The 20,477-nt window shown below is 38.1% G+C and overlaps 1 protein-coding gene across 5 annotated transcripts in view; it reads left to right on the top strand.

Moving 5' to 3' along the window:
- The window catches only part of grip2b (glutamate receptor interacting protein 2b), a 72,456-nt gene that overhangs the window by 33,852 nt on the left and 18,127 nt on the right, over positions 1-20,477 (top strand). For 4 of the 5 annotated variants that reach the window (XR_008393191.1, XM_047149460.2, XM_017450239.3 and 1 more), the window contains exons 11-20: positions 496-648; positions 1,206-1,395; positions 9,752-9,897; positions 10,478-10,558; positions 14,180-14,243; positions 14,701-14,846; positions 16,973-17,117; positions 18,006-18,145; positions 19,101-19,286; positions 19,375-19,525. Coding sequence is in view for 4 of the 5 variants with exons in the window: in XM_047149460.2 (XP_047005416.1) it covers positions 496-648; positions 1,206-1,395; positions 9,752-9,897; positions 10,478-10,558; positions 14,180-14,243; positions 14,701-14,846; positions 16,973-17,117; positions 18,006-18,145; positions 19,101-19,286; positions 19,375-19,525 (1,402 nt within the window). In the remaining variant the exon portion in view is untranslated. The remainder of the gene's footprint in view (positions 1-495; positions 649-1,205; positions 1,396-9,751; positions 9,898-10,477; positions 10,559-14,179; positions 14,244-14,700; positions 14,847-16,972; positions 17,118-18,005; positions 18,146-19,100; positions 19,287-19,374; positions 19,526-20,477) is intronic. The other variant, XM_053674199.1, reaches the window with a different exon arrangement.

Raw genomic sequence — 20,477 nt, 5'->3', positions numbered from 1 at the left:
TCTTTTCTGGAAGACTGGAAGAGTTGTGCTATTATAGAAAACACCTATCGACCAATCAGATTCAAGAAGTCAACAGTGCATCCCTGCTGAAAAAAAAAATAGAAACCCTCACAGAATTTGTAATGGTTGTAATGGGAATTGCATTGGTTTTAGTGGAAACAGAATGGTCCCTGTGGGTCTCTACTGGTGATTTGTTGCCTTCTGTTGGTGGCATGTTATGTCTAGTGGATACCATTAAGGACCAGTAATGGTAATGGTTTTAATGGTTAGATGATGGTTTGTAATGGTATTTGTAGTTGAAACCATTTGAAGTTCTGTGATGGTTACTGCCGGGGGTTTTTCAGCAGGGATCCAATTGTGAGGGGAAAATATACATGAATAGACATGAATTTCAACAATAAAATTCAATCTACCACGATCTGAACTTCTGAAACTCTCTCTTTCCCCCTCTCTCTCTCTCTCTCTCTCTGTCTCTCTCTCTCTCTCCTTCACTAGCTGTAGTCTGCACTAATTTCTCCCCCGCCTCCACCACTACATCGGGCATGACGAGTCAGTCATCCAGCACTCTGCCCCGCACTCCCCATCCCATGAGCCCCCGCAACTCCATGCTCAAGAGGAGACAGAGGAAAAAAGAGCACAAGAGCTCATGTAAGTTTCTTAGTCTGTGTGTGTGTGTGTGTGTGTGTGTGTGTGTGTGTGTGTGTGTGTGTGTGTGTGTGTGTGTGTGTGAGTGTGTCTGTGGTGTCTAAATTAGATAACAATTAAAGAGTTATGAGTTTGTGTGCAATTGTTTGAGCATGGCAGGTTGAACTTTCAAATCTCAGCCTCCTATAAGAGGAGCAGCAGTCACACTGAGTTTCCAGATCCATTTGCTTTTCCCTCTGATTTCTTTCTAGAAAGTTTGTAGCTTCAGAGAAAAATCTCTGCAATATAATATAAATTGCTGTAATGTTTAGTTGACAGATATTCAACACTAAACACTATATATATTTATATATATTTAAATCTGTAATGGCCACTTCAAAATGGCAATGACAATAAAATATAAAGAAAATATGAATTTGATACAGGACACACGAAAATGTATTTATTACTTTATTTCATTAATGTATTTATTTTTGGAGCAGTTCTCAACCAAGAAATCAGTCATAATTCGAACTTAGAGTTTTCATGCTCTCCTTGTTTTTTTTTTTGTTTTTTTTTAGCAGCATCTCTAGCCTCAAGTTCAGTGGGTCCTGGAGGTCAGATAGTTCATACAGAGTCCAGCGAGGTCACTCTAACAGGAGATCCTCTCAGCGGCTTCGGAGTTCAGCTGCAGGGGGGGATATTCGCCACTGAGACGCTATCCGCACCTCCAGTGATCCGATTTATAGAGCCTGACAGCTCAGCTGAAAAGTGAGTGGCTACACAGACACACTAACAGCTGGGAAATGACACTGCTCAGCTTAGTGAGTGATACATAATACTGTGAAACTGATGGTTATGAAGTTATAGGATATTCCTATTACTGTCAGAGTAGTGATTGGATTTGTTTAATTCAAATCCATTTCAAACAACAGCATGTTTGATGTTCTGTAAAATACAATACGAAAATAAAGTTTGTTAATACTGACTCGTATTAGCTAGTGTCGTATCAGTTTGTGGATAGCCACAAGCCACAAAAAATAAAAACAAATATAAAATTGTACAGAATTACTGTGGTAAATGTATGTGTAGTTGCAAGCGATAAAGTAAGGAATAAAAACTATGTTGTGTGCTGCTATAGGGACTATAATCAATGAATGTTTTGGTGTGATGCAGAACAGCATGAAGCGGAGTTACTATTATCACCCTGAAGTTGATCATTTTCCTATAACAGCACATCCCAAAGTGCTTTATTCCTCTAGAGTAATTTACCAGTTATAACATTTTTCAGAAAAAAAAGACACCATGCTTTTTATTCGTTTATAGTTATACAGTGGGGGAAATACGCACTGAATGCGTCAACATTTTTTTCAGTAAATATCTTTCCAATGAGGTTATTCACATGAAATTTTCACCAGACTTTGGTATTAACTCAAAAAATCCACCCATCATGAGAGCTTTATTGTGTGACACCTTGGTAATGAAAAGCCTTTTTATAGAACATCAATTTACTAACCCAGCTGATATTAGTTTGCGCAATAGGGGGTACTTTCTAAATTACTTTCTAACTACTTACGGATTTCAGCTGGTTCCTTGCCTTATCTTGCCTTGGAGAACTGCTTTTTCTTAGTGTGTTCAGTATTTTTTTCCTGTGTCCTTCCACTTTATTACACATAACTTTATTTATGAGCTTTAATGTTGTGAATTCTTTATATGTGTGGATTTCTTGAGTTAATACTGATGTCTGATGAAAATTTCATGTGAATAGCTTCATTGGAAATATATTCACTATAATATATTTATATTTAAAGTTGACGCGTTCAATAATTATTTCCCCCACTGCATGTAATTGTACAGAATCAGCATCTAACTACACTTCCTAGAACTCAGCGCAGCCTACAAATTCTACAACACCCAGACTCTCTCATGTTCACACTCACCTGATTACTTAACACGTACACCTTGTCTCAATCATCTTCACTACCACATTCACAGTTTAAAAGGACTTTTCACGTGCATTGCGAAGTTTATGCTTTGTGTACTTTTGTGCCAGTCGTTACCAAGCATTTTGTTCTGGTGACAGTCTTTCTGGTTTGATGTAGTTTCTGGATTTTCCGCCTGTCTGCTCTGATTTTGGTTGTTTGCTCATCGCCTGACCCTTTCCTGTTTTTTGACTGCACAATTGGATTACGTCCGTCTTGTTTGCTATGTTTAATAAAACCACCGAGTACCTGCACTTGCGTCCTCAACTGTTTCCTGACAGTAATGTGTATACAGGAAATGAGTATTTATTTTCAACTTAAATAAGCATCTCCTTACAGAAAGCTTCACCATATCAATAGTTGGACAAATAACATGTTTTTAGTTCATCTATTAGGTTTAGATTATGCCAAGCGTCCACCATACAAGGCTCTGTGTATGAAAATAGAATGAGCACATTAATAGAACCCTGTAATTTGCTGGAGCTATTGTAAGAGTCATGCTATTATAGAAAATGAATCAATACCTGTCCAGTCCGAGCTGTGGTATAAGAACAGTTAAGACTAGAATGGGACATCCCTATATAAGACAATGAAATGCTTGTGTCATAGAGCTAGTTTTGCTCCTAAGTGATTGGAAAGCCAAGAAACATTATATGAATGCATTTGATGTGTTAAGATTGAAAAATTACTGATATTATGAAGCAACAGTTTTCCGGGCTCTTTGTCTTTACGATGATGTTGTAAAGAAGTGGATGTTTTTAAGCATCAGTGAGTAATTCTAAATGTCGATTTTAGCTCTCTTATGTTAGTCCTTGTTCCTGCCTTTGATCAGATGACAAAGAGGATACAGGCCCTGATCATAATAATCCTCCTCCAGATTTAAGGCTACACACACACACACACACACACACACATAAAACCCCTCTGACTCATGGTTTATTTCTTATCTTTCTCCAAGGCACTCATAAAACACTCATACACACATACCCAGTTATGAAATGAGACTTCCCACTTTATTAGGAACACCTGTACTTATGTGCATGCATGAAATTATCCAATCAGCATATCATGTGACAGCGGCACACTGAAAACCAGGACCGGAGGTGGCCTTCTCTTGCTGTAGCACATCCACTTCAAGATTTAATGTGCTGTGCATTCTGAGATTCTTTTCTCCTCACCACTGTTGTACAGAGTGGTTATTTGCGTAGCCTTGCTATCAGCTCCAGCTAGATTGGCCATTCTCCTATGACCTCTCTCTACAACTAGGCAATTGTTTTTTTTGTTTTTTTTGGACCATTCTGTGTAAAGTCTAAAGACTATTGTGGTTGAAACCCCCATGAGATTAGCAGTTTCCGAAATACTCAAACCATCTGGCACCAACAACCATGCCACTTAAATTTTTTCCCCATTTCCCCTGTTTGATATGAACATAAAAGAAGCTCTTGACTTGTATTTGCCTGACTTCATGCACTGCCGCATGACAGCCTGATTTGATAATTGCGTAACTGTATAGGTGTTAATAATAAAGTGGACAGTGAGTGTATATTGCACAGGGATGGCCTAATATCCACCTACTCCTCTAAATAACCAACACTGTGTACGCTGTGTTCTATTACAAATTCATCTCCGGCTCTGCAGTGGTCTCATCTCATCTCATCTTCCTGTTGACCCTTCACATCCTGAAGGGTGATTCATGCCCATTTATATTCTGTGAAATGAAATGAAAATTATGCAGCATGAGGGCTCAATGAGCTGATGACAGCAGTCTGTGTAGTTCATAGGGAAAGATGCTGGCACATATCAAGCTGGATGTGAAATGATTTTAAATCAGAATTTGGGTCAAAACTCAGCAGGGATGAAGACGAAGCAGAATTTCACCTCACCAGGCTGATTTGAAGTTGGTGGTCTAATTTTGAAAATGTTTAGGAGGCTGGAGTTTGTCATAGTCATGTTTACGCACTGTGGCGCACGAATTCTCATCAGATTATCGGAGTGACACTAGGCCAGTGTTTTGAATCCCTTTACAAGTGACTATGAATATTAATGGTTCTCATTCAGTTTGTTTTCCTTCCTGCTTGTTTTCAGTGACGTGAGATGTCATGAGGTGTATCTGAGAAAATTTCATGCCATGTTGTTGACTCTGGAGAAATTTGTCAATGTCAGTCTCCAATCTTGTTATAATGTCACTTTTTAATTCCAAAGGAGTGAATAATTTCCCATTAAATAGTCTTTACTGTTGGATGTTGGCTACATTTCTACAAACTACTTCAATGATTTGAACTGTGAGAACATGAGAAATTCCTAAAAAGACACTATCGTCGATTTCAGTGTCTGTTACTATCGATTTTTAGGTCAGTTATTTATTTATTTTTTTCAGTTTCAATTGGCCAATTCTTGTTCAGGTTTTCTATGGTTCTTTACAAAGTCTTCTGAAATAAGTCTTCTAAAATAGCAAACATTGTACAAATTTAAGGCTTTAACAAGTATTAAATTACATTAAATCTGAATATACATGGTCCTAAATGTTATGCCACAAACATTGCTAATTGAATTGATCCAACAGTTTTTAAACTCTAATGCATGGTTGGTTGGCATGGACAGCAATTTTGGCATGTTTCATAGTATTTATGAAAAAAGCACCAAAAAACCCCCGAATGTAACAGACTGGGTAATCATGCTGCATAAGCATGCCAGCTTTGCAGCTCCTAATGCTTTGATGCTCGCTTTTAAGCTTATTTTACGCCAGAAGTGGTGAAGCGAATGTGTCACATGACGACTGATTTGTGATGCTTTTCACATTATATTGGACACATTTTCGGGCATGAACCCACCGGAAATATTTAGCAGTTTCCAGTGCTTATTCATGGTTCACAATACACAGCTAGTAGTAATACTGCCGGGTTGCTCTGAATTAATACATTTTTAAAAGTGTGAATGCATAGTTTGATAAAATCTGTGTGGACAAGACCTGGCAATTTGCAATGGTAAAGCTTTCACCAGCTTTACACTAGTTTAGGACCACCCGTTTGTTGTTGAAAGGGTTGAAGTACTTGTTGAACGTGGAAAGTCCAATTTTTAAGCAGAAAAAAATAAATAAATAAATAAATAAAAAATATTACAGTTTTAGGTTGCCAGATGCATTTCTTTTCCAGCATAGATCTCGCTTAGCAAATGTGAGATGTTTTCATGTCTGTTTCTCACCAACAAGTGAAAAAGGATAAATTACATACATTTCATTCTAATTCCACTAAAAGATGTTGTGCCTACCTTTTCAGTGAATGCAAAAAGATAATTATTGGAATTTAAGGTCAGAAATGTTCATATAAGTAAATTAAGTTCAACAAAAAGCAAATAGTTTATGTTTATGTTTTATGTTAAATAGAAATATATACATATCGTCATAGCCACGAAGGACAATTCCTCCCCAGACCACTAGATGGCACACTCACTCACCTTTGAAACTTCTTCTTTTGTTGTCTGCCCTATTTCCTCCTTTGATTATGCACACCTGTTTTGTATTTTCCAATGTGTCACCTTATTTAAGTTCAGTCTTTTCCCCACTTTCTTTGTTGAAGCATTAAGATTATGTTTGTGCCTGGGTTGACATGTGGTGCAAGATTTCAGTCATTGTTTGCACTTTGTATAATTTTTGTTTTCAAGTTTTAGCTTTCCAAACCTTTCTTAGCTTTAGCCTAGCTCCTTGTTGTACCTGTATTCTTTTTTTGTTTGTTTGTTTTTTTCCTGTGATTTTGTCTGTTTAAGTTGTTTTTGTCCCCATTAGAGAAGTTCTGCACTTTGCATCTGTCTCCCTGGACTCTCCTTATGACACTTATACAACTTAATATAACTTAATTTAGTGTAGTAGCATGGCCATTAAATCAACATATAAAAGCTACATATTTTACTTAAGTGGTTCAGTGTTTATAACTTAATCTACTTATGGAAAATCAGTATTGGTGCCATATCTGGTGTCTGATTGCACGGTGAATTGTCCGTTTCACTAGTAAAATATATTTCCGTTTTCTTAAAATAGACACGTCAAAGTATATTATTGGCAGGGAAAACAATGTTTTGTCATTTCTGGTTGTTTTCCAGAATTTCAGTTGTAGCAACATCTGGCAGGGTTTTCCAAGCCATCTTAGACATGTAGGGAAACACATTATTGTTTTAACCATACTTTCTTGAGTTCTCCAAAGACTTGAGATCTGACAGCAGAACCTACCGAGAGCTGTTGTTACAGTACAGATAGAGAGTGGTAACTGTAGCAGAAGCAGAAGTAGGCTAATTAAATGCAGGTCTGACGTGGAGCTTATACAATTCTCTGCTGTGTTTTGTCAGTGTTCATACCTTCACACACTCCATGAGCATAGGGTCAGATGTAGAGTTACAGCCTGATGAACTGTGTATATGGGTGGTTCTGTAATTCCACAGCCTATAACTAATTTTACACTGTTTGGCCTTTGGACTATCTTTCTCTGGTAGATCTCCTTATTAGGTACTTCTTTAGCATTACTATGTAATCTGTCTGTAGAGTGGGTTTGTGAAATTTCTAAACATTATTTTGGTTTATTAGCCTCTTTCCCTCATCAATCAGTGCGCATATATACAGAATAGGACACTTTCTGCACTCCTTGAAGTGTGTTGCCCTACAGCTTGGGAGGGTGCTCCCAGACTGGTAGCTACTCTGGAAGTTAGACTAAGCTGATATGTGAGAATTGACCACTGATAAAATTGGAAGGGAAAAAAAATTGCGTTAGACACTTGCACTTTGTCTGAACCTGTTTGCACTGAGAGTTCATTTGGGCATGTGAAAACTGTTTTTGAACCTAGGTGAGGTCCTGGGAACTGATCTCAGGTCCACCTGAAAATGTTGATTTGGGATTTGCTGCCATAATCTACTCCAAAAAGTAATCTGCAACTAAAATAATCTACTCCTAATAGTAATATGCACCTAAAAGTAGTCTACTTCTAAAAGTAATCTGCAACGAAATGTAGTCTGCACCTAAAAGTAATCTACTCCTAAAAGCAATCTACTCCTAAAAGTAATCTCCACCTAAAAGTATTCTACTCCTAAAAGTAATCTGCACCTAAAAGTTATCTGCACCGAAAAAGTAATCTACTCCTAAAAGTAATCTGCACCTAAAAGTAATCTACTCCTAAAGGCAATCTACTCCTAAAAGTAATAGGCACCTAAAAGTAATCTACTCCTAAAAGTATTCTACTCCTAAAAGTATTCTACTCCTAAAAGTAATCCACTCCTAAAAGTAACCCACTCCTACAAGTAATCCACTCTTAAAAGTAATCTGCACCTAAAAGTAATCCACTCCTAAAAGTAATCAGCACCTAAAAGTAATCTATACCTAAAAGTAATTCACTCCTAAAGGTAATCTGCACCTAAAAGCAATCTACTCCTAAAAGTAATCTGCTCCAAGGGTTGGACCTTGAGCAACGTGATTGGTTGTCACATTACCTTTTTTTTTTTTTTTTTTTTTTTTTTTTTTTTAACAGTTTTGACACTGTTATGGAAAGGCATGTGGTGCTCTGCAGAGTGATGTTTTGATAAAAAGAAATAGTGGAGGAAGCATTAAGAAAGCAAGGGAACAGTTGCTATACAAACCAATGAAATGTTATCTTTCATTCTGCAAAATTTTCGCCTACACAAAGAAACATGATTGGCTAACCGTTCTGTGGTTTGAAAGGATTCGGCTGTGTAAAAACAAACCTAGTCTAAAGAGAATCATGAAAGCACTCTTAAGTACCACTTACACCATATTTTTGCCTTGCAAATTTCTTTGGCAGGGTAGCACTAGCAAGCTAGCTTACTGTTCGTGATTGATAAGAGTCATAATGTTAAGAATGGACCAGAAAAAGCAGAAATTGTAATGATTGTCAGGTTCTCCATGTTCAGTCTTCTAGATAGACATTACCTCAGCCACACACTCTTGATTCCTATTGGTTCACACTGACAAGATTGGTGGATTCGCCGAGTAAAAGTTCATCAAGATGAACTTAGTACAAAATGAAACTGGAGGAAGTGGATACAACATTTACTGCTACGGGAAGTGAATCTCTTTTTCCTTTTCCATTCTAGTGAACAGGCTTTTTCGATTTTATTTGCAGCTAGTGTGACTGCTGCTATAGCCTCCCTGGCTTAACAGTCCAGGGAGCTGCTTTATCCTGGTGAGGGTGCTGGTGAATCCAGAGCTATCCCGGGAATACTGGGCGTAAGCCAGGAATTGAAAGCTCAGGATTGACTCCCTGGAGCTGTGTGCCAGTGCTACCCACTGCATTACCATGAAGTAGTGCAGTGATGATTTTGCTTCTTACTACCTGACTAATGCTATCTGATGCTGGGATGAATGAAATAAACAAGTTACATTGAGATCTGAGAGCAGAACCTGCCGAGAGCTGTTGTTACAGTACAGATGGAGAGTGGTGCACTCATTTACATATAACCATAGCAATACTGTCTTTCTGTTAATGTTTATGATCAGATTGGTGATCCTACCTTAATGTCATGAACTGAACCATTTGCATGAATTTATGATGATTCAGTTAACTGAGCCTTTGATGGACATTAATGTGTTTGTGTGCGCATAAAACATGAGTCATGCTTGAAAATGGAGCATAAGAGATGACAGCAGTACCTAACTGATAGCTGTGGAAAGAATTACCCATGTATTACTTGTATGCAATCCCCAAAGTAACGGCTTTGTTAGATTATTTTTAACGATAGGATTGCAGAAATCACAGTAAAACTCACTCATTTCCATGCCATTGCAGTTATATGGCAGATGTATTCTAATTTACATTTGTAATTACAGGAAACAATGCTATGTTTGATTAGTGCAGCTCATTATTATTCTGCAAAAGAGCTCTTCTGACACATTTTTACCGCCTCACATCAATCAAGTCAGCAAGTGGCACGTTCTTTCTGTTCTGCAAATTATTTCATCATAGGATGTATCAAAGGTCTTACTGTGCCTTACTGTGTTAAAAAAAATAAATAAATAAAGCATGTTGCACAAGGTTGCAGTAGATGTGAGAGTTCAATATTAGATAGGGATTCAGATCTTTTTTTTTTTTTTTTTTGGTTACTTCAAACATAGTTGGCATTTTTTTAATGATGCTGGCTTGATTGGCAGGTGTGGGCTGCTCCAGGTTGGCGACCGGCTCTTGTCAATCAATGGCATTCCCACAGAGGATGGCACGATGGAGGAGGCCAATCAGCTGCTCCGAGATGCTGCTTTGACTAATAAGGTCATGCTAGAGATTGAGTTTGATGTAGCAGGTTTGTATATTCAAGTAGATACCATGAATCTGCAAGATGACAGGAACATACACTAGCAAAATGTTTCTCTAATAATTAACTTTTGTGGACACCTAACCTATCACACCCATATGTGCTTTTTGAACATCCCATTCCAGATTTGGTCCTCCCTTAGCTATTATAATAAGCTCCAATCTTCTGAGAAGATTTTCCACCAGATTTTGGAATATGACTATGGGGATTTGTGATCATTCAGCCACAAGACCATTATAAATGTAATGTAATGGCTCTGATTTCAGGTGAGGAGGCCTGGGGTGCAGATGGCCTTCCAGTTCATGAATTCAGGGCTCTGTGCAGGCCACTTGAGTTCTTCCACGCCAACCATATCTGAGCTGTTCGGACTAGGTCCCTTAGTTTCAGTGATAAAGAAACTGTATATTTTCAGCATACACAGCCATTCTAGACAATTCTATGATTGTGAAGACCCATATATTGTTGTGAAGGTCAGGTGTCCAGAAATGTTTGGCCTTAAAGTGTACTCTATACTTTTTATATTTCATATGGAATACATTACAATCAGACTCCTTTTGCTATTCAATAGAGTCAGTAGTGCCCAGTAGCGGTACCTTTCATGTGAAGCTGCCAAAGAAGAGAGGAGTCGAGCTTGGGATCACAATCAGTGGTAAGAGCCAACTTAATTCATGCATGCTGTATTAGTTGTTCTTTCTCCCTGGCTTCTTTTCAAAGGAATAATTCTGCAAAAGAAATGTTTACACAATCTTCCACAAGACAGGTTTAGTATCAGACATCTTCACTGGAGCCATATATTGTAGCTAACAAGTAATGGAACTCTTACTCAAAATCGTTAGAACAAATACACTCGTAGATATTCATTTACTTGCTTCAAATTATATTGTTGAGCTACATAATCTCATTTGTATCATTTTCATCTCATTTTCTCAATATTATCATTCACAAACCTTGCACATCTGTCCTTCAATGTTTACAAGCCACAAAAACAAACTAATTCTAACAGTGGAACTACTTTTACTATGGTGTAGTGGCACAATGTAGTAAGACGTCAATTAATTTGAGAACTGAAACACTTTGTATGTACACATTGGGGGTTTTTTTAGTTTTTTTTTTAAACATGTAATTTATAAGCCATGATGGTGCGCGATTATAAGAAAACAATGTTACTGTTACCACCCTCCTTGTCCTTGATTATTTTACTAAGAGCACACTCCAAAGAGTTTTATTCCTGTAATTATTACCGCTTACATTATAGCAGCTATAATACTATATAACAGTTGTTCTAGTTTTACACATTTTTACTAGTTTTCACATTTTTTCTCTCTCACTCTAGAACATGAACCTGTAATTTACCTTGTAGCTGACACAATGTTATAGTCATGTGTTTATAGAAAATTAATCAACACTGTCAGGCCAGGCAGATTTGAGAATTCCACAGTGCTGTGGTCTCTGTGAATTAGTCTCCTACGAGACGCAACAAGTCTCATGACTTGTTAACTTTGTCCGCCATCTCTTCTCCATTTGATCAATCCCCCTTTGACAACCTTTCTTTTTGGATACTTCCTTTTAAAAAAAAAAAAAAAAAAAAAGCCTCTTCGGGATTTTTTAAGCATATTTAATGTAATGTCATATCCCAGGCCCACTGACATTCAATATATCCTTCAGTAAGGCCTTTGGCTCTTTTATGTTCGTGTTTAAACTGAACTGGTATCAATCATAATCTGGCAGCATCAGCAAATCTTGAAGCAGAACTATTCTCAAATCCACATCTGTCCGCTTTGATCTGTAATCCAGTTTCATTCCTCACACACACAAACATGATCCAGCATTCACTTCTACTCTGTTCTTTTGTTCAGCTCACATTCTGGACATGTGCTTCTTACAGGGGTCCATGACATGTAACCAGGGGGTCTGCAATTTTATTACACTGCAAAAAAGTTCCCCAAACTGTTGCCACAAAGTTGGAAGCACAGAATTATATAAGCATGTCTTTGTATTGTGAAGCATTACAGCTTCCCTCTGGAGACTGCTCCAGAGTTTGGGACCAACCACAGAAAAGGCTCGATCACCCTTTGCTTAGTACGACATTTACATTTATTCATTTGGCAGACGCTTTTAATCAAAGTGACTTACAAATGAGGAAATACAAGCAAAGGGATATATCAAGCGGAGAACAATACAAGCAGTGCATAGAGTAGAGGTGTAAGAGCTAGTGTACAGTGAGTGCAGATTTTTTTTTTTTTTTAATAATGGGGGGCGGGGGTGGGGGGGCAAGTTAGGGGTTAGTTAAAGCGGTCGTGGAAGAGATGGGTCTTTAACTGTTTTTTTTTCAAGATTGAAAATTCAAGTTCGTTCCACCAGTGAGGGACAGTCAGTTTGAAGGTTCTGGAAAGGGACCTCGTGGCTCACTAAGTAGGCACTACCAAACGTAGTGCAGGTTACATGAAGGAATGTAAAACTCAAGGAGAATGTTGAGGTAGAGCGGTGCTGTTCCAGACAAGGTCTGTTGTACATAAGCATTAAAACCTTAAATTTGATGCGGGCAGCTACAGGAAGCCAGTGGAGGGAGATGAAGAGGGTTGTGACATGGGTTCTTTTGGGCTGTTTGAAGACGAGGCGTGATGAAGGGGTTTGAAGTTGCTGGCTGGGAGACCCAGGAGAAGTGCATTGCAATAGTCCAGTTTTAAGTTAGCAAGAGCCTGGACTAGTAGCTGTGTAGCCTGTTCGGTGAGATAGGGTCTGACATTCTTGATGTTGTACAGAATGAACCTAAAGGATGAGGTATAAATGGAAAAGAACAGTGGACCCAGAACTGACCCCTGGGGAACCCCAATTGTGAGTTGCTGAGTTTAAGAAACCTCTCCCCCCACAATACCTTGAAGGATCTGTGTGAGAGATAGGATTCCACCTAGCACAGAGCCGTTCCGGTGATGCCTAGTCCGGAAAGAGTTGACAGGAGTATCTGATGAGTCACAGTGTCAAAAGCAGCAGAGAGATCAAGTAGGATGGGGACAGATGAGCTTGAGATTGATCTTGCTAGTCGTAAGGCTTCACTGCTGGAAAGCAGAGCAGTCTCCGTGGAGTGACTCCGTGACTGCTTTTGAAGCCAGACAGCTTGGTGTCCAGGAGGTTGTTCTGTGTGAGAAAACAGCAGGAGACAGATAGAAGTTGATTACAAGATCTTAGTGTTCTGGTCGGAGAGTAAGGGTGAAGATGGTCAATAATGTACTGTGGAGAAAGATCAGATTGAACTTTATATATATAAATAAGAATTTTAAAATAATTCTGAACTTAACAGGAAGCTAGTGAAGAGATGCCAAAATAGGGAAATATGATAACTCTTCTTGATCCCTGTTTAAAATCTAGCTGCTGCATTTTGCCCAAGCTGCAAGTGAGATAAGGCAGATTGAGGAAGGCCAGCATACACTAGTCCAACAGTGCTGCAGTAAGAGCGTGAATCACAGAGAAACAAGGAGGTCCAGGAAGACAGGGTTTGCCAATTTTGGGGTGAAAAAACCGCGAGTGGCCTAAACAGAGCCCTGACTTCAGTCCCACTGAATACCTTTGGGATGAACTGGAAAACTGATCACATTTAATCTAACAAAATGTGTAGCAGTCTCAATAAAACTTGGAAAAACTGTTACAGTGATACAAAATATTTGCAATTTACAGTACTGTATAAATGCATTTTAAAATGTGTAATTAGAGTCAAAGAGCTTTTTATTCCTTTACTTTCCACAGACAGATTATCTTAGGTCCAGGTTTACAGTATTTATAGGTGTTTTTGAGATATTAATGTTTGGATTAAACCCATTCAATTCAAGTTCTCAGTCAAACAGGCTAATAACTAGAACTCAAAAATAAATATAATAATTTTGATAATGATGTTCTCCACTGTAACTAAAAAAACAACCCTCTGGCTATGTTTCACAGACCCCACTTTGAGAACCAGTGGCTAAGGAGCCGCTACTGGGTTGTGTTCCAAACTTGACCATCAGGGGGCACTCTTGCTCTTAGACCTTTTGAGTGTCTCACAGTAATCCATCCCATGTTTGAAGCACATTTTTATTATGTCTGGTTTTAATTATAATGCAGTTTTGATTTCTAGGCCAGCTGATTTCTATGAATCCTCACACCATTTCCATTAACTTTATCTCTTGTGTGTGTTCGTTTTTGGTGTGTGTGTGTGTGTGTGTGTGTGTGTGTGTGTGTGTGTGTATTCTTATGTGTTGTATACATTAATCTGCATTTTCTGCATTGTCCCCAACAGCCAGTAAAAAGCCGGGCGAGCCTCTGATCATATCTGACATAAAGAAAGGAAGCATGGCTCACAGGTATGGCCAGATTTCTAGGTTCTAAAGGACACCGTTCAAAAATAATTAACCTGAACATGTGGTTCTAAGCAAGACAGAGAAAAATGTCCTCAAAAGTACATTTTTGCCTCCTTTAGTGTTAGAACAGGTGGTATTTCTTCTGGAACATTCTCCTCAGACACTGAAATGGGCATCAGTGCTAAAAGTATTGTATAGTTGATGAAATTTGAGTAATACAGTAATTTCTCTGTTTTTTTTTTATCTCTGTCTTAATCAGTGTGAAATTACGCCATGTGCAAGTGTAGAGTTTGTTTTTTTACGACTCCGAGGCAATCTTTTTTTTTATTATTAAAAATGGGCTAATGTTGATAAAACCAGGGAAGATGATACTATACCATAAATAAATCAGAGCACACATGTTTTATTAATAAAGGCATGATTCACAAGTTTTTATCTGTTTGCTCCTTTTCTGTTTTAGAACAGGGACTTTGGAGCCTGGAGACAAGCTGCTGGCTATAGATAACATTCGACTGGAGAGCTGCTCAATGGAAGATGCGATGCAGATCCTTCAACAGAGTGAAGACCTGGTCAAGCTCAAGATCCGCAAGGATGAAGACAACTCTGGTAAGTAAAGATAGGTGTGCATGTCTGTGTTCAGTATAAACCTTGCAACCAGAGCCTGCTGTCAGACATATGACATATGATATCACGTATATGAAATTATTTTTTCACATATACCAGCTTGTTAGGAAGCCAGCTAAGATCAGCACCGAGTCAGCCAAGATATGGCACCCCTGGAGCAGATAGGGTTAAGGTCCTTGCTCAAGGGCCCTAAGATTAATCAACACCTTCTGACCCATTTGAATAGAGCATTCAACAGTGCTGTGATATAAAGAAAGTAAAGGGTAGAAATGACAGCACTGTTAGCATGCTGTGTGAATTATGATCAAGTTCATAATTATTCTCAAATAGAGTGGGAATTCTCAAAATATTTTTATTTGTACCCACCAGCGATAGTTTCTGACAGTTTAGTTTGCTCTATTTCCCAACATAGTAACAAACTACAGTAGTAGCCTAATTTAAACTGCCATTACCCTAAACAGGCAGTTAATAATGACCACATAATGTTCATGTTAATGAACATGGTCTTGGTCTTAGTCTCAATGGGATCTAGTGTTTGCTCAACAAAACACCTGAAACAAACAAGAAAAAAAAGTTGTTCATATCTGTATTTGTATTCATTTACAACACATTATCCGTTCTGACAATTGGTTAAATCTGTGAAAGAAATCATATCCTCAATCAGTCCTTCTGTAATATTGCTGTCAGCCTTTTCCCCAGACTATCCTACTACGTCCATTTTGACATTTTGATTGCATCATATTTTGACAGATATTTCATCTAGAACATTGGCCTGTTTTTCTGAACATGGCTCAGTATGAGGCCATGTGTGTTGGCATAGATTTGCTTTGAATTATCTTCACAACAAAGGATATTAAAAATAAAACCCAACACGTGTTGCCCATATTGAGGCTTGGGCAGACATGCAGTATTAAACCATGCCACCTGGTGTTGACACAGACTACAGAATAAAGCTAAATCACTGAGTCTTTCTTATTTCTGAACTACAGTTGCAATCAAAATGATTCAGCCCCCATTTCAAATCAGGATTATTGTCAAAATGTACAGACTTTCAGCTGTTCACAATGAACAAATCAAACAAAAGCAATTGAAATAGTTCAACACAATCAATGCTCTCCCCGAAATCAACTGAAAATGCAACTTATAATGATTTCTCCAGTTTCAAATCAAGGGCTTCTTTAGTTGCACCAGGTGTGCTTGAGCTGGAACACATGAAATACCTGAACTAGCTAGGGGCAGAAATACCTGGACGGGGCAGAAAAATGAAGCTATCAACGGCTGCAACCAGATTTCTAAGAAGGCGGGTTGTGAAAAACTCTTGAGTGACTGCATAAGCTGTATATCTGAAAAGAACTAGATGTTTGATTTCTTTTTCATGAATTTTTATTTTAGAAATCCCGATGGTTATGTTCACATATTCATGTGACTCATAGCTAGACTTTAAGTACTGTATTTACTGTCACATTATTTTTGTTTGTAAAAAGTAGTTTGTAAAAGTAGTTTTTGAGATTCTGTTTCAACAGGTTTCATCTGGGTTTCATTACTCCATTTTGAAATGGAGTCTTTTGCTGACTGTGATTCGTTGTGACCTGATTATTAAATCTAAATGCTAAATGTGTTATTTACTGGTTAAAAGCAAAGCTACGAAAGACCAGAAAGTAAGTTTGTCATGATTTTTTGCTGGTAACTTGAGAATTTTAGATTTCAAATCACTTTGTTAGAATTATACACAGGACCGTGGTTCCAAGTGAATTACTATACAAGAAGCATTGTACATATTAAATATAGGTATTTAACCCTGTTCCTGGAGATCTACCTTCCTGAAGACTCCAACCATAATCGTGCCCACCTGAAAATCTCATCATTGCCTTAAGAAATCAACTAAAACAGGTGTGTGATTTTGGTTGGAGATTAATCCTGCAGGAAGGTAGAGCTCAAGTAAGAGGGTTGGTGACCAATGCTCGTAACCAATGAAATCGTAACCAATTAAATCGTAACCTTTAGTCTTTTATTAAAACATAGACACAACGATTCTACAGTCTCAAGCACTAACATAATTGCTAATGATGGCAATATCATAATTGTCACACCCCTCCCTTTCTCTGCAGATGAACAGGAGACATCAGGCTCCATTATCTACACAGTGGAGCTGAAGCGGTATGGCGGCCCCCTGGGCATCACCATCTCAGGCACCGAGGAGCCCTTTGACCCCATCGTCATCTCAGGCCTCACCAAGAGAGGTCTAGCTGAAAGGTGACTTTAGGGACAGAAATAAAAGACTGGAAAGACCCATGAGGTTAACGACTTATGAGTTCAGTTACCTTACTTTGACATCCTGCCCTGCAATTGCCAAAAGATAGCAAGGTGCATAAATTCTCAAGCTGAGTTTTATAACTGTTATAGCCTGTGTAAAGTAATTACACTAGAGGATAGTGAACTTCATAAGTCACATGATTCGAGTATAAAGAAGCTAGACTAGATCATGGGAAAATTACATTAGAAGAGCAGATTAGATTTGTTCAGATCACTCCATGATGGTTCAACTTTATTGAGACATTTTGGAGACACTGGTTTGTTTCCACTATTGCTTACGTCTTTGCTTTTGACCTTTGTTTCACTGCAGTAAAAAAAATTAAGCTTTTGTTTAAAGAGCTAGCATATTGTCTTGAGGATGTTTTGTAACTTGTAGAGTATGGAGCTTTTTTTTGTCATTCTAGCCATATACAACTATACAATTGAACAAAATTGTGAGTGAATTACAGCATTCTCCAAGGCCCTTGTTGCAGACTAGTATGGAAAGAAACACAGTACAATATAATCACCAGACATCTTTTGTATTTATGATGGATATAAACGGAAAGTTTGGATAATTAAATAATTGGGGTCCGCAAAGGTTTTCTCTAACTTGAGCTCATTTGAGTTTATATATTATGTGGATTAAGTTTTACCGCTTTCAGTCTTTTTTTTGTTTTTTGTTTTTTTTTTTTGCTCTTGACCACATCCTAAATATTAAATTATAAATACATGCAATTTGTGAGCATACCAACAGAGTAAATTTAGTGTTGAGGAGATGACTGACGCATTGTAGGTCACACTCATTTGGTTTTAATCTGTTTAAGTGTTTTGTGGCTATTTTTATAGAACAGGGGCTATTCATGTTGGAGATCGTATCCTTGCCATTAACAACGTGAGTCTGAAAGGCAAACCTCTGAGTGAAGCTATCCACTTACTTCAAATGGCTGGCGAGAGCGTGACGCTGAAAATCAAAAAGCAGATCGATGGTAAGTTCTAATAGCAATTTCTTATACGTTCACTTGTTCAATACGTTCAAATGTTTTCATCAATTCTTTTTTTTAAATTGTGGTATTCATAAGTCAAAATGGGTCGTTCTTTGGAGAATCTATGGAATGTAGCCATTCATCTAGGTTTTTTAGTAGTTTCCTAACAAATCTGAAGGATATATGATAGTCCTGACAGTGTCCTCTCATTTCCATTGTCAGCTTTTACACACATGTATACAGTATAAGACACCAAATACTGTGTGCTGGCATGCTAAATTATTAAATGATTAATTTATGTATCAAAAGTTATTTATATACATGAACTTAAGATATTGGCTGCATTTAGACTGAGCATTTTCTTACTTTGGAGGGGAATTATAGGGATTAATAAACCATTTTCTTGTGTATGATTGATGCCGACTATACTATATGACTGTAGCTATGAACTGTAGTTTATAGCTGGAAATGAATTTAACCTTCATCTATATAAAAAAAAATATATATATGGTAAGTGTAAAAGTATAAAAGTTGACCTTCATCTATAAACATTCCTTTATTTTCTTTTACACCATTACACTGTGTAAATCATTTTCGAAGAGCAAGCAGCAGTATTCATATAAAATTGTAATATCATAAACTGAAGTGATTTATTACATATAAATGTTTTTCTCATTGTCACAGTGATGCATGCAAATGTAGTGAGAAAACAAACAAGAAAAACAAATACATGAAACTGTAAAAAAAAAAAAGAAAAGTTTTTTAAGTGAATGGGTGTGTGAATGTGAGTGCGATTGTGCCTGTGTTGTGCCCCAAGTGCCCTGGGATAGGCTCCAGGCTCCCCGGAAACCCTGTGTAGGATCGGCAGGACAGAAAATGGATGGATGAATGGCTAGCATTTTAAGTGAATTCGTAACACCGTTTGCAAAATAACATCACTAATATGTACTCACCCTAGTGGCAGATGAGAAGAAGAACACTATAGATCTTGATAACGAGCTCAGCGATAATGATGACTCGGAAATGACGGACTCTCAAAAGACCAGTAAATTGTCCGAGATCTACTCCACCACCATTCCCAGCGTAGACTCGGCTATGGAATCATGGGATGGATCTACTATAGATGCTAGTTATGGGAGCCAAAGTAAGTTCAGAACATCCACACACAAGCTTTACAGAAAATGAATTCCCTGCATAATTCACTTGGACATAATTCTCCACTTCCCTCATAGGCTACATCCAGCAGGTAGCAGGTATCGCGTTACATCCACATGAGTGGCGCAGTGCCACGAACAGGAACAGCACCCCACCTCCTGGCCACCGCAAGAATTACCTACTGAGTGATGGAGGATTCAGTGAGGAGGACTGGGACAAGAATGCTGGGTAAGACTCAGTCTATACACATGGAGAGAACTGGATTCAAGAATGGGCACGAGTACTCAGACGACCAAGCTGCAATCATTCATGGCATTACTGTAAATGTGTGAAAGTTTGTTACTGTGTTTATTATCTAGATGAATTATTCAGTTTTTAGTTGTATCTGTATAGAATTGAAACAGAAATCTAGATGTAGATCTGGATCCCTAATGAGCAAGCCAGAGATGACTGGCAAGCAAAAACCCCCAGAGACAACACCTTGAGAGGAATTAGATGCAAGAAAATCTCTTGGTACTGGATGGTGGGATTCTTGGGTCTATAGCAGTCTATAGCAGACCCTCTGAACGTCCAATGTTATATGGAAAGGTCTGGTTTGGGTGCAGGTTCTTATTTTAATCTATTAAAAGCCACACCTGAGTCTATTGAAAGCCAAGATCAACTGATTAAACAGATGAACTCAGGTGTGGCTCCTGCTTGATTGGAATGAAAACTTGCACCCACACTGGCCTTTTGCAGATAAGATTGGACATCCCTGCCGTAGACTGCTGTATCAAGGTGAGATTATTCACTGAAGCATGGATGAGACTTTGGGAATAAGCTCATTTTGTGAAGTGTGAATCTTTAGGGTACTCATTTGGGACCATCCACAACAGCAGAAAGATCTAGAGGGCAAGAGGAGCCATAGGAGTAGAAGTGAGTCAGGATCAGCTTAACAGAGAAAGAGAAACAACAGATTATTAGGTATGTTCTTATGATAAATTGGATTAAAAAAGTATACATTGTGGGAAAGTGCAAGCAAGGACTCTGGCAGGTCTGGCAGCGTAGCTAAAAGGCAGAGCCAGAAGACAACACAGGCATGAGGGCAGCCTAGGGCATAAAGCCACTCCATCGTCAACAAACCTGAGTATGTTTTACATGTAAAATACAATTTTATGTTGATTTGAAGTCCACTAGAAAA

The sequence above is a fragment of the Ictalurus punctatus genome, chromosome 21, assembly GCF_001660625.3.
Source record: "Ictalurus punctatus breed USDA103 chromosome 21, Coco_2.0, whole genome shotgun sequence".
In the NCBI taxonomy this organism is placed as follows: domain Eukaryota; kingdom Metazoa; phylum Chordata; class Actinopteri; order Siluriformes; family Ictaluridae; genus Ictalurus; species Ictalurus punctatus.
This window is presented reverse-complemented; position numbering and strand designations above follow the sequence as displayed.